The sequence below is a fragment of the Staurois parvus genome, unplaced genomic scaffold (genome assembly GCF_062004578.1).
Source record: "Staurois parvus isolate SC_StPar_1 unplaced genomic scaffold, SC_StPar_1.0 ptg002690l, whole genome shotgun sequence".
NCBI classification, from domain to species: Eukaryota; Metazoa; Chordata; class Amphibia; order Anura; family Ranidae; genus Staurois; species Staurois parvus.
In genome coordinates, this window is record NW_028320486.1 from 194,526 (window position 1) to 210,011 (window position 15,486).

Here is a 15,486-nt window from a genome sequence, read left to right on the forward strand (position 1 = left end):
TGTTTAAGTTAATGCATGGGGGACGAATATGAATACAGTTGAAATCATTTATAAATGTTTAACCAGATGGTATTTCACACCGAGTGTTGCACATAGGCAACGAGCAGAAATTTCACCACTATGCTGGAGGGGATATGGGGCGAGGTGGACAATGGCACATATATGGTGGGATTGCCCAAAAATACAGGAGTTCTGGCAAAATATAATTCAATATATTCAGGAGATTTTGGGGACAACTATTCAGAAGGACCTGTGGGTATGCCTATTTTGTAGGTTAGAGATGTCAGTGAAACAATATAAAAATAGTATATTATATCATCTATTTAGTGCGGCAAAAGGTCTAATCCCCAAATCTTGTCAGGTATAGGACCCTCCAACAATGAGAGATTGGATAGACAGGATTGAGTATATAAATAGGATGGAGGAGCTATACCATATGGATGAAGATAAAATGGATACATTTAGAAAGGAATGAAGTAGGTGGTATTTTAAGACATCGGAAGAATACCTCGAAGTGATGGAGGCCTTGGTAGTAGAGTTGGAGAATTAAACTGAATAACAGGACAGTGGAAAAGTAAAGAGAGAAAACAGTGTTTCAGACATAGATAGGTAAACAGGGAGGGAAAGAATTGCTTGGACAGGGGTAATTTAATGAGGGGGGGGGTGGCAGGGATAAGGGGGGGAGGGGATGGGGTTGGAGAAGTGATTTGGAATGTATGTATTTTTGATAAATTATATAATGACTTGTGAATATAAATAAAATTTAATAAAAGATATAATAAAAAAAGAAAGTAAAAGCTGTGGAAATTCCAATATATATATATATATATATATATATATATACCATAGTTTGTAGACGCTATAACTTTCACACAAACCAATTAATATACAGGTAAAACTCGAAAAATTAGAACATCGGGCAAAAGTTCATTTATTTCAATAATGCAACTTAAAAGGTGAAACTAATATATGAGATAGACTCATTACATGCAAAGCAAGATAGTTCAAGCCGTGATTTGTCATAATTGTGGTGATTATGGCATACAGCTCATGAAAACCTCAAATCCACAATCTCAGAAAATGAGAATATTACATGTAATCAATAAAACAAGGATTGTACATAGAACAATATTGGACCTCTGAAAAGTATAAGCATGCCTATGTACTCCGTACTTGGTTTGGGCCCCTTTTGCAGCAATTACTGCCTCAATGCACTGCTGAGGTGTTATGGAAGACCAGGATGCTTCAATAGCAGCCTTCAGCTCTTCTGCATTGTTCGGTCTCATGTCTCTCATCTTTCTCTTGCCAATGCCACAAAGATTCTCTATGGGGTTCAGGTCAGGCGAGTTTGTTGCCCAATCAAGCACAGTAATCCCACAGTCATTGAACCAGGCTTTGGTGCTTTTGGCAGTGTGGGCAGGTGTCACGTCCTGCTGGAAAATGAAGTCAGAATCCCCATAAAGCTCGTCTGCAGAAGGAAGCATGAAGTGCTCCAAAATCTCCTGGTAGACGGCTGCGTTGACCCTGGACTTAATGAAGCACAGTGGACCAACACCAGCAGATGACATGGCTCCCCAAATCAACACAGACTGTGGAAACTTCACACTGGACTTCAAGCATCTTGCAGTGTGTGCCTCTCCATTCTTCCTCCATACTCTGGGTCCTTGGTTTCCAAATGAGATGCAAAAGTTGCTCTCATCAGAAAAGGGGATTTTGGACAACTGAGCAACAGACCAGGTCTGTTTTTCTTTAGCCCAGGTAAGACGCTTCTGACATTGTTTGTTGTTCAGGAGCGGCTTGACAAGAGAAATATGACATTTGAAACCCATGTCCAGGATCCGTCTGTGTGTGGTGGCTCTTGATGCACTGACCCCAGCCTCAGTCCACTCCTTGTGAAAGTCCCCAACACTTTTGAATGACCTTTTCCTGACAATCCTCTCCAGGCTGCGGTCATCCCTGCTGCTTGTGCACCTTTTTCTTCCACACCTTTCCCTTCCACATAACTTTCTATTAATGTGCTTTGATACAGCACTTTGGGAACATCCAACTTCTTTTGCCATTACCTTTTGAGGCTTTCCTTCCTTATGGAGGGTGTCAATGATGGATTTCTGCACAACTGTCAGGTCAGCAGTCTTTCCCATGATTGTGATTCCTACTGAACCAGACTGAGAGACCATTTATAGGCTCAGGAACCCTTTGAAGGTGTTATGGCTTAACCACTTGCCTACCAGGCACTTATACCCCCTTCCTTACCAGGCAAATTTTCAGCTTTCAGCGCTGCCGCACTTTGATTGACAATTGCGCGGTCATGCAACATTGTACCCATATGAAATTTTGATCATTTTTTTCTCACAAATAGAGCTTTCTTTTGGTGGTATTTAATTGCCACTGGGCGCTTTACTTTTTGCGCTATAAATTAAAAAATTGCAAAAAATTTGAAAAAAAAAAAAGTTTCTTTGTTTCTATTATAAAATTTTTCAAACAGGTATTTTTTCTCCTTCACTGATGTGCGTTGATGAGGCAGCACTGATGGGCATTGATAGGCGGCACTGATGGGCACTGATAGGCAGCACTAAAGGGCACTGATAGGCAGTACTAATGAGGTGGCACGGATAGGCGGCACTCATATGCAGCACTGATAGGTGGCACTGATAGGTGACACTGATGATGGGTAGATGGCACTGACTGGCATCACTGCTGGGCACTGACTGGCACAACCGCTGGGCACTGACTGGTGGCACTGACTGGCAGCACTGCTGGGCTGCACTGGTGGGTGGCACTGGTGGGCGGCACTGGTGGGCACAGGTGGGTGGCACTGGTGGGCACAGGTGGGTGGGCACAGGTGGGTGGCACTGCTGGGCACAGGTGTGTGACTCTGCAGAGTGGCACAGGTGTGTGACTCTGCAGAGTGGCACAGGTGGGTGCACTGCTGGGCACAGGTGGGTGATCTGCTGGGCACAGGTGGGCGGAGCTAGTGGGCGCACTGCTGGGCACAGGTGGGCGGAACTTGCGGGTGGCACTGCTGGGCACCGATCATCAGGGCACTGATCATCAGTGGCCCTGATGATCGGTGCCGATCCTCGCTCTGACAACTGCCGGTTCTCGGCAGTACTTTCCTCACGATCTGACAGCGTGAGGAAAGTGCAGCCGAGAACCGGCACTTGCATTTCCCTGTGATCAGCGTGTCATTGGACACCGCTGATCACGTGATAAAAGGCCGGTATGATCGGCCTTTTACCACATCTCGTGATCAGCTGTGTCCGTAGGACACAGCGATCACGGAGATCGCCGGGTGCGCGCCCCCTGGGGCGCGCAGGAGAGCGCGTTCTGGGGGGACGTCATATGACGCCCACCCAGAACTGGCCGGCCGCAGTGAAGCCGTCATTCAGCTATCTGCGGTCGGCAACTAGTTTAGCTGATTAGAGTGGGACACTTTGAGCCTAGAATATTGCACCTTTTCACAATATAATTTTCTGAGATTGTGGATTTGAGGTTTTCATGAGCTGTAAGCCATAATCATCACAATTATGACAAATCGCGGCTTGAACTATCTTGCTTTGCATGTAATGAGTCTATCTCCTATATTAGTTCCATCTTTTAAGTTGCATTACTGAAATAAATGAATTTTTGCACGGTATTCTAATATTTCAAGTTTCACCTGTACATGTATTGGGATTTTTTTTTACCAAAGACATGTAGCAGAATACATTTTGGCCTAAATTTATGACCAACTTTTAGTTTATTGGATATTGTTTATAACCAAAAGTGAAAAATATTGTTTTTTTTTTTTTTTAAATTTGGTCTGTTCTTGTTTATAACAAAAAGTAAAAACCGCAGAGGCGATCAAATAACATCAAAAGAAAGCTCTATTTATGTTAAAAAAAGGACAGAAATTTCATTTGGGTACAGCATTGCATGACCGCACAATTACCAGTTGAAATAGCACAGTGCCAAACAGCAACAAATAGCCTGGTCATGAAGGGGGGTAAATCTTCCAGAGGGCAAGTGATTAACATGAAAGGTTTAAAACATATTACTTTGTTCAATCCCAAATTTTGTGTATACTAAAGTGAATACTAAAGTGAGTGAATCCATCTCATTTCAATTTTATAGTTTGCAACCCCTATTGCCCCCTGTTGAATCAACATGTTCACGGTCCAGGGCTTGATCAGGGAATTTATGTCTCTAATCTGGATATCATAAATGTTGTAATGAATTCTGCACCATGGTTCCCCTTTAGTTTTGCCTATATAGTATGAGACCAATAGTCAATGGTATAGATGGGTTAACATCTAGGATTGGACAGTACATAGATCAGTTTCTTCAACCCTTGGTAGAAAAAACAAAAGCGTATATTAAAGATACCACACATGTTATTAATATTACACAAACAATAGAGACGAGTAGTGATCTAATTTTGAGTACAGCAGACGTCTCCTCATTGTATACCATTATTGATCACACTGGAGCAATAGATGCAGCAACATGGGCTTTGAATAAATATTCTTCCCTCCCTAAAAAACAAATCAAATTTTTGATTAAATGTATTAGATTCTGTCTTAGCCATAACTATTTTTGGTATAAGGGTGAATAGTACTTACAAGTGAGGGGTGTTGCGATGGGCGCCCGTTTCGCACCCAGTATTGCTAATTTATACATGGCAAAATGGGAGGAGGAAGTAATATTCACTAATATGAGTCATAATATAATTGAATATGGTAGATTTATCGATGATATTATATTATTGTGGAGAGGAGACACATTGTCATTGATTAATTATTACCAGAATTTGAATCCGAATACTAAAAATATTGTATTAAGTTGGAACATCAATGATAAAGAGATGAATTTCTTACATCTCAAATTAATAAATACAGGTGTAGGTATAATAACAAAAAATTATTTCAAGAAAACTGATCGTAATTCATATATCCCTGTTAACAGCTGTCACCATAGACCATGGATTAAAAATGTCCTGAGGGGACAATTTCTTAGGTTGAGACGAAATTGCACCAATGTTGATGATTATAGGGAGCAAAGTCAAATATTGGTTCAGAGATTTGTGGATAAGGGTTACAAGAGAGAAACAATACTGGGCGAAAGTAGGAGAATAGAATCTATAGATAGAAAACCATTATTAGAAGAAAAAAAGATACAACATAAGGTAGAAGAACAAGAATTATCGATAATATTACCGTACAACAGACAACATAGAGATATCCAGAAAATCATAAGTAAACATTGGAATATACTCAAACTAGATAAAACCCTCAAGACCATTGTTAAAGATAATCCTAGGTTCATCTATAAAAGGGCACCGAATATTCGTGATCGAGTAGTAAAAAATGTGTTAGAACCTCCCCGTACATCGAATAATACTTTAAGTTTCTTCAATGAAACTGGGTTTTACAGATGTGGTCGGTGCTACAGTTGTAGAAGAACGCACGCGAATCCAAGATGCAGACAGTCATTTATGAATCCAAGAAATGGAAAACAATATAAGATCGATCAATTTATTTCTTGTGATAGTAGAGGCGTAGTGTATGCCCATGTAATTGTTTATATATAGGCCGCACAAAGAGAAGTCTCAAAGAACGTATAAAAGAACATGTACATAATATCAGTATAGGTTACAAATATCACCATTTATCAGTACATTTTAAACTATATCATAATCAAGATATAGAGAAAATAGAATTTTGGGGTATCACAAAACATAACTCACACTGAAGGGGAGATAACTTAGTGCGCAAAATAAGTAAAAAGGAATCATTCTGGATCTATGAGTTAGGTAGCCTAGCACCAGGAGGTTTAAATAAAGAATTTGACCTATCATGTTTTATTAGTGATATTTAGACGACAGAACATTACATGATGGTTGCATATGTTCGTACAGTCTCACCTCGGCCTTAGGAGGTTTGTATATCTCGGTGGGATAGGTGATAGAGGAATATTGGAGATATAGGTGGGGGAGCATCTGTCTCCTGTTTGCCTCTGTCACATATCTCTAAGAGATTGTGCTAAATACGTCATGTAATATATAATGGGACCTGAATAGAGGTATTATAGTAATAGTGGAGGGCTCGGTTAACGAGTTTTAGATGTATAATATTTGCACACTTACATATACCGCATGTGTAAAATAGACAGTGATGAGTGTGGGTTTTTATATAACAAAAAATTCTTTTATTTTTATTTTATTTTTTATTTTTATTTTTATTCATTATTTTTTATTATTTTTTAAACTAACATTTTTTCTATATAATTACATTTTTTAATGTTGTATTATGTTTTGCATAATTACTTTTAGGTATGTTAATTAAAGATATTCGGTGTAAAAGAGTTGTTTATATAAAGGAATTGTTTGTATAACATTGGCAATTTTAAAAATACAGATGTATTCATTTATATATATAGATTTGTACATTCTGTATATGTGATGGTTAGTATAATCCTACGATTGTTTTTAAATATTAAAATTGGCTGATGTGTATATAGGGAGATTGTTTGAATCCATGCTGACTGCGGAATCATGTTACAGTGTATCCCTCCGGGAGGAGTAATGCAGTATAAGCAACAAATGTATCAAAGGGAGAGAGTGTTAATATAATGGAATTGCCCCCAGAAACATGGCTGCCCCCTGTAGATAGTCAACAAAATGGCGAAGCCGAGCTATAAATGCCGGCAATGGGAGAGTGACGGACCTATCAAAACCCCCTGATGAAGCCACGTGACCAGTGGCGTAACGCGTAGGGGTGGGACAGCAACGTCACTCAGAGGTCAGATTGTTTGCCAGACGGCGGGTGCATGCTTCAAACAGTCAGCGGAGGATTCGGTTTACATTTGATATGCCTTATATTGAATACAACACATGTGAGTGTATTACTTGGAGACAATAAAACTATATTTTAAAAAGGATAAAACACTATGTTTAGAATTTTTTTCCTATATGTGGAGAGACGTATGGAGAGGAGAGTATAGAGGACCTGTGTCCTCGTGAGAAGGGATCAATCCCAGAGGGGAAAATCAGTGATAAAGGATATCCACTATTTAAAAAGGAAAGAGTCATAATCAAGCAGGTTCCATAGGAGGAGAACCAAAAGCGCATATCGCCTAATCATAGGCAGATAAGGAGGTGAGCTTACATCTGCACTAATGGGAGGATTCACAAACAGTCACGGATTCACATGCAATCACGGATTGAAGATCAATTAAAGCACAAAGTCACCATTTTTATGTTATATGGGACACTGTTTTCACACAATATTAATTAAGTATATATGTATATTTATTTAAAATAATTTTATTTGAGATTTATATATTTTTTTTCTCACTAAAAATGATGCATTATTGATTTAGCTATTTTATAATCACGGATATATATTAATAGTATGAATTAATTTGTTTTTTAAGTAAATTAAGTGATTATTATATATGAATTTTGGTTAAAGGATTTAATGTATGTTTTTTCACTTGTTTTTATATGGTCATATGTTTTGGGCATGGATAAGTGATCATATGTATTTTTAAGGAGCGCAACACAATAGGATTATATTAATTATACACAGTGGTAGTATGTGTTAGGTGTTTGCGATCCTATTATATTAAGGACATATTTTGTCCAGTCTTGTGTGTTAGGGTGGTTTTCTGATTTTGGCTCGCAAGATATCTTAACATGCACACTACATATGTAAGTTAGCATATAAAAAACTCCAGGTGTCTCACATTTGAGATAGGTTCTGTTTAGTTTTAACTAAACAGCATGATAATTTTTTCTTGTTCAATATTTTTATTAGAAATTAGGTAAACAGATACAAAAAAAAAACATAAACCAAAGATGATCTAAAGAGTAGTCCACAAAGAGAACCAGAAATAGAAGAAGGTAAAGTAAGGAAAGTAGAGGAGGTAAGACTAGCGTGAGAGAAAGGTGGGGGGAGAAGTGGTCTGGTCGAGGTATTTTGCTGCAATACAGTCACAAGAAGATGTAAAAATGAGATATGTCTAATTTAGTTCCAGAAGATGATGGTCAAAGTCGCAGGAAATGGGTGACACACAAATCCCAAATGTTCCAAAATGTTACCATCAACATGATAATTTTTTAACATTAATATGATTATGATTAATTCAATTGGTACATTTGAATTACTTTTAACCTGGGTACACACAGTCCAGATATCTGCCAGTTCAACAGGAACTGGCAGACATTAGAGCCATGTGTACAGCTGTCCTTCCAACAGAATCCAGTCTAACGCCTGGCTTTTGCCAAAGGAATATGCTGTAAATTGGAAAAACAGTATCTGACTGGTGTGTTCTAACATGGGGGGGAGTCCCCCTGTCAGAACACAAAGGTACAGTGGAAGAGATTGCTGTACTAATATCCCTTAGATGTTATGGCAATCTCTCAGCCTGCTGGGTTGAATGAAAAGAAAAACTGAATGTGTGTACCAGGCATTAATCTACAGATCCCTGAAGAGTAAAATTTACTTTTACATGTGTAAGTTGCACTTATTGTAAATATTTATTAATACAAAAATGATCATGCTACCCAGTCCCTCACAATCCTGGGCAGCCAATGAAGGTAATTTTTCAACAGATTTACCACTAAGAAATAAGATTTTTATTTTTAAGATGAGACAGATTTTCACTCATAACAGACACCCAACTATGAACTGGTCAAGGGCATGTTTTGTTCTGTTGCAGTGCTGTGGGAGGAATTTATGAATGAAGCTATCATAAGTTTGTTTTATAATCTGTCTCACTATCCCTAATTGATATTGCCTTGCTATTCAACAGATTGATAAATGTTTTCCAAATGTTAAAGAAAACCAGATCTGTACAGATATTTACATTTTTATTACCAATAATTGGTTTTATATTAATATCATGTATAGTTTTTATTAAGTATTGTCTCTACTATAAATGCAGGATACAGTACAGTTGTATTTTTTTGTCATTTTACTGCAGGCATCAGATGTCTCACACATTGTGTTTATTAACACTATACTCAGCAATTCCTCTGATGTGGTTACAAGGTCGTACATCAACATTACTTTTGCCTGTCGTTATCCAGTTAACTACATGGTACAGCAGCCAAATGGAGAAAGCAGGATTAGTGTTGATATAAGGTTTGTTTTATTTTTTAACTGCATGTTGAAAAAATTACATAGTGCCTATAAGTAGAATGGTCACTAGCAGTCCTTTAGTAAGTAAAGGACCACATATACCATAGAGCAAATACAGGCTAGAACAGTGGCTAAAAATGTCAGCAGTATGCGGCTGAAATGCTATTATGTTGAACTTTATCACTTCAGTAAAAACCTAAGTGAAACAGTGAAATATGTGGCACATGAATGTTCTAAAATCATATATAGATATAGATGTGTAGTGCCACCACCCAAAGGAGCCGCTTGGTGATTTTGGGTTCTCTGATATGTGCTTCAACCCCAAGAACAATCTCGGGCCCTCTGACACACCTGGTTGTAGTTTATATCCAGAAATAAGCACACACATACAGTATTTAGTAATAATCAAGTTGGATATATTATAAAAAGTCAAGATAGGTGACAGTTGTAAACACCCTTGAACCTTAATGGAGATTAACAATGCAATAAAAATAACAACCATCAGCTTTCAGCAACTATAAATGTAATAGAATAGATTGTAAACTATATATGTCTATTTACTATTATCAATAGCACAGGTGCTGAGAGGGAGAGAAGAGGATTTGTTGATTCTGTAATTCCCTCTGGGCCACAAAACAAATTACGCAGATACAGTAATCCCACTCTTTTAAAGGGTCTGAATATATATATGTATGTATGTATGTGTGTATATATATATATATATATATATATATAATATATATATATATATGTATGTATGTATATGTGTGTGTATATATATATATATATATATATATATATATATATATATATATATATATATACACACACACACACTATATTGCTAAAAAGATTGGGGTGCCTTCCTTTACATGCACATGAACTTTAATGGCATCCCAGTCTTAGTCCATTGGGTTTAATATTGAGTTGGCCCACCCTTAACAGCTATAACAGCTTCAACTCTTCTGGGAAAGCTGTCCACAAGCTTTAGGAAGGTGTCTATGGGACTTTTTGATCATTCTTCCAGAAACGCACTTGTGAGGTCAGGCACTGATGTCGGAGAAGGCCTGGCTTGCAGTCTCCGCTCTAATTCATCCCAAAGGTGTTCAGTTGATTTGAGGTCAGGATTCGGTGCTGGCCAGCCAAGTTTCTCCACCCCAAACTCGCTTATCCATGTCTTTATGGACCTTTCTTTGTGCACTTTAACACAGTCATGTTGGAAAAGGATGGGGCCCCAAACTGTTCCAACAACGTTTGAAGAATGAAATTGTCCAAAATGTCTTGGTATGCTGATGTCTTAAGAGTTTCCTTCACTGGAACTAAGGGGTCAAGCACAACCTTGAAAAACAACCCCACACCATAATGTCCCCTCCAGAGGTTTGCTTTACACAACTGCATGCAATGCTTTACATTGCACTTGGTGATTTAAGGCTTGGATGCAGCTGCTCAGCCATGGAAACCCATTCCATGAAGCTCTCTACACACTGTTGTGCTAATCCGAAGGCCACACAAAGTTTGGAGGTCATTAGCTATTGACTTTGCAGACAGTTGGCAACTGCAGTTTGCGCTGACCCCGCTCTGTCATTTTATGTGGCCTACCACTTCATGGCTGGGTTGCTGTTGTTCCCAGTTGCTTCCACTTTGTTCACGAACAGTTCACGTGGAATATTTGGTAGCAAGAAAATTTCAAGGTTAGACTTATCGCACAGATGGCAACCTATCATGGTACCATACTTGAATTCACTAATGTTTGCAGAAACAGTTTGCATGCCTAGGTGCTTGATTTTATACACCTGTGGCCATGGAGGTGGTGATTGGAACAGCTGAATTCAAAGATTTGGAGTGGTACTGTTTACCATTTACACTGTTTAGGATAATGTGATCAAGCACTTACCTAGTCAGTGTGGGATGTTTATCTCAATGTGTAATATTTGTTTTATTTTTGCGGACTGCCCCTATTTCTGAAGTATATAAAAACCTGTAAAAAAAATATTTAAAGAAACAAATATTTTTGCGGCGCATACATCCATATCAATTAATAAAAAAATATCAATTAATGAAAAAATCTATAAAAGTCCAAATAATTCAGTCCATTCCTGTGATCACCACGGGGAAAAATCATAGAGAATTCATCAAAATAAATCACTTCAATCATCCAATATACACCACGTGAGTATTCGTGCAAGAAACAAAATATAAATCTGTGTGGTGTTCCCCTCTCAGGTGTGCACTCACCAAAATTTATTGCTTCCAACTCTCATGGTTGGCATACTGAGCTTAGGAACATATTTCTCCAGGGACCAGATCTCCCTTCAAGCTGTAGTACTGGACTTCTATAGTAACCGTTACCGATCTCCAGGGTTAAAAGAAGCTTCCTTCCAATACTCCACTCGTATACATGTATCACATGGAAGATAAAAAATGGAAACCCCCACTCTTAAATGCTTTATTCTTCACTAAAGAGTGCTACTTACAAGAAGTTAAAAAGAATCAAACCCAAAGATGTTTATATCTGTAATATTCTAGAGACAAAAGACCGAACAGTGCTCTCACCACTGCCGGTCCTTGCTCTCAGACACTCCTGTGTCACTTCTGGTTCCGGTCCGCGTCACTTCCAGACGCCGCACAGCCTATGCTGACGCGTTTCGTCACTGCCTACTTATTCATAAGGATGCAATGTGTCCTCCATGTAGACCTGAACATCCAGTCACCACTCTAGGTTGTGATAATGTGGTAAATCTGGTTCCAGTTCACTCAGAATTTGGCAGATCTCTTTCCTGTTATCTAGATATAGCTGGAGGAGAACTTTATTCAATTCTTCTGGGAATCCCAGGACAAGCACAAAATCTTGAAAATCAATTTCTGAAACCATAAGCTTGGATCTATCTGTGAGAAGGTAAGTGAGCCCCTCTACATTTTGCTGAATGGTGCTACTACTGACCTCTAACTTCCATGCAGCACCTTCATACACTTTCTGAGAGCAACGACCGGCAGAGGTGAGAGCACTGTTCAGTCTTTTCTCTCTGGAATACTAGAGTTATAAACATTTTTGGGCTTGATTCTTTTTAACTTATTCTAAATAGCACTCTTTAGTGGAGAATAAAGCATTTAAGAGTTACTGCACCATGTGGGGTTTCCATTTTTTATCTTCTATGTGATATATGAATGGAGTATTGGAATGAAGCTTCTTTTAACCCTGGAGATCGGGAACAGTTACTCTAGAAGTCCAGTACTACAGCTTGAAGGGAGATCTGGTCCTAAGCTCAGTATGTCAACCATGAGAGTGGGAGGCAACACATTTTGGTGAGTACACACCTGAAAGGGGAGCACTGCACGGATTTATATTTTGTTTTTTGCACAAATACTCACATGGTAATTATTGGATGATATAAGTGATTTATTTTTATGAATTCTGTATGATTTTTCCACATGGTGATCACAGGAAAGGACTGAATTATTTGGACTTTTATAGATTTTTTTATTAATTGATATTGATGTATACGCTGCAAAAATATTTGTTTCTTTTAAATATTTTTTTTTGTATGTGTTTGGTAATTCAATGAGGCAGCAGGATACTTTTGATATAATTATATGAGTGATTTATATATTTTTCTAAGATACACATTTTCACATTAACTGAAGGTGTTTATATTATTTGGTATGTCACAAATATTTTAGCGCAGTTTTTTGAGGGATTTTACACCTTATTTTTCAATATAAAAACCTGTGTTCTTGTTTAATAAAGCAGTCCAAGCTAGTCTTAGGTGCAATGCCCAGCTATAATACCATGGTCCTATGTCCCAGTGGCGAGGAAGCGGTTCTCTGACGGAGTCACCCAAAAAGGGTGACAGTCACTCCATCACACCCCCCCATCCAGGCTTGTTCTTCTACCTGACTCTGTGCCCAGGCTTTTTCCTCTGTCTGCCCCACATGTCCAGGCGTGTTCCTTCATCAGAAGCCCTCCGCCCCCCCTTGTTCATGCTTCTTCCTCTGCCTGCCCCCCTCCATGTCCAGGCTTCTTCCTCTGCCTGCCTTTTCCTCCACCTCAAGTCCATGCTCTCTTAGCAGCCTCCACCACCTATCCAGGCTTGTTGCCATATCTGCCCCCCCTCCATGTCCAAGCTTGTCAGCAGCCCCCCCCCCCTACTTGTCCAGACTTGCTCTTCTGTCAGTAGTCTCCATCCATATGCTCCTTCCTCTGTCTACCCCCCCCCCCCGTGTCCAGGCTTTTTTCTTTGTCAGCAGCCCCCTTCCCGTGTCCAGGCTTGTTCCTCTGTCTGCCCCCCCCATGTCCAAGCTTGATCTCCCCCCCATGTCCAAGCTTCTTCCTCTGCCCCCCTCCCCGCTGTGTCCAGGCTTGCTCTTCTGCCAGCAGCCTCCCTCCATATCCTTCCTCTGTCTGCCAACACCAATCCCCCCATCTCCAGGCTTTTTCCTCTGTGAGCATCACCCCCTGTGTCCAGGCTTCTTCCTCTGTCTGCCTCCCCCCTGTGTCCAGGCATCTTCATCCAACAGCAGTCCCCCCCCCCCATGTACAGGCTTCTTCCTCTGTCTGCCCCCCTGTGTCCAGGCTTTTTCCTCTGTCTGTGTCTGCCCCTTTGTGTCAAGACTTCTTTCTCTGTCTCCCCCCCATTTCCAGGCCTGTTCCTCTGAGAGCAGCCCCCCCCCATGTCCAGGCTCCTTTCTTGCTTTGCCTTCCCCATCCAGGCTTGTTCCTCTGTCTGCCCTCCTGGCCAGGCCTGTTCTCTCTGCCCCCCCCCATGTCCATGCTGGTTCCTCTGTCAGCAGCCCCCTCCTGTGTCCAGGCTTTTTCCTCTATCTGCCCCCCCCCTCATGTCCAGACTTCTTCCTCTGCCTGCCCTCCCTCTGTGTCCAGGCTTGCTCTCCTGTCAGCAGCCTCCCTCCATATTAAGGTTCCTTCCTCTGTCTGCCCCCCCCCGTGTCCAGGCTTTTTCCTCTATCAGCAGAACCCCCCATGTTTAGGCATCTTCCTCTGTCTGCCCCCCCAGTGTGCAAGCTTTTTCCTCTGTCAGTAGCCCTCCGTATCTAGACTTTTTCCTCTGACAGCCACCCCCGTCTTCAGGCTTGTTCCTCTGTCAGCAGCCCCCCTGTGTCCAGGCTTCTTCCTCTATCTGCCCCCCCCCCCCGTGTCCAGGCATCTTCATCCATCAGCAGCTCCACCCCCCACCATGTACAGGATGCTTCCTCTGTCTGCCCCCTGTGTCCAGGCTTTTTTCTCTGTCTGCCCCCCTGTGTCCAGTCATCTTTTTCTCCCACATCCGTTTCCAGGCCTGATCCTCTAAGAGCAGCCACACACCCCCCCCCCCCCCTCCATGTCCAGGCTCATTTCTTGGTTTGCCTCCCCCATCCCAGCTTGTTCCTCTGTCTGCTCTGTTCCTCTCTCTTGTGTCCATGCAGGTTCCTTTGTCAGCAGCCCCCTCCTGTGTCCAGGCTTTTTCCCTCTGTCTGACCCCTCTGTGTCAAGGCTTCTTTCTCTGTCTCCCCCCCCCCCCCCCGTTTCCAGGCCTGTTCCTCTGAGAGCAGCCCCCCCCCCATGTCCAGGCTCCTTTCTTGGTTTGCCTCCCCCAGCCAGGCTTGTTCCTCTGTCTGCCCTCCTGGCCAGGCCTGTTCTTCTCTCTGCCCCCCCTGTGTCCATGCTGGTTCCTCTGTCAGCAGCCCCCTCCTGTGTCCAGGCTTTTTCCTCTATCTGCCCCCCATGTCCAGGCTTCTTCCTCTGCCTGCACTCCCTCTGTGTCCAGGCTTGTTCTTCTGTCAGCAGCCGCACTCCATATTCAGGCTTCTTCCTCTGTCTGCCCCACCCCCCCATGTCCAGGCTGTTTCTTCTTTCAGCAGCACCCCATATCTAGACTGTTTCCTCTGTCTGCCACCCCCCTGTCTTCAGGCTTGCTCCTCTGTCACCCCCCCTGTGTACAGGCTTCTTCCTCTGTCTGCACCCCCCCCCCGTGTCCAGGCATTTTTATCCATCATCAGCCCCCCCCATGTACAGGCGTCTTCCTCTGTCTGCCCCCCTGTGTCCAGGCTTTTTACTCTGTCTGCCCCCTCAGGATCCAGGCTTCTTTCTGTCCCCCCCCCCCCCCGTTTTCAGGTCTGTTCCTCTGAGAGTGCCCCCCCCCCCCATGTCCAGGCTCCTTTCCTGGTTTGCCTCACCCATCCAGGCTTGTTCCTCTCTCTGTCCCCCCCCCTGTGTCCAGGTTTCTCTGTCAGCCCCCCCCCATGTCCAAGTTTGTTTCTCCATCAGAAGCCCCCCACTCTGTGTCCAGGCTTTTCACTCTGCCACCCCTCCATCTTCAGGCTTCAGTCCGTCTCTGCCCCCCATGTCCAGGCTTGTTCATCTGTTAGCAGC

At 41.6% G+C, this 15,486-nt stretch overlaps 1 protein-coding gene across 2 annotated transcripts in view; it reads left to right on the forward strand.

Moving 5' to 3' along the window:
* The window catches only part of LOC149429848 (alpha-tectorin-like), a 310,441-nt gene that overhangs the window by 152,125 nt on the left and 142,830 nt on the right, over positions 1 to 15,486 (forward strand). For both annotated transcript variants that reach the window (XM_089666404.1, XM_089666405.1), the window contains exon 4: positions 8,965 to 9,125. In XM_089666404.1, coding sequence (XP_089522530.1) covers positions 8,965 to 9,125 — 161 coding nt within the window. The remainder of the gene's footprint in view (positions 1 to 8,964; positions 9,126 to 15,486) is intronic.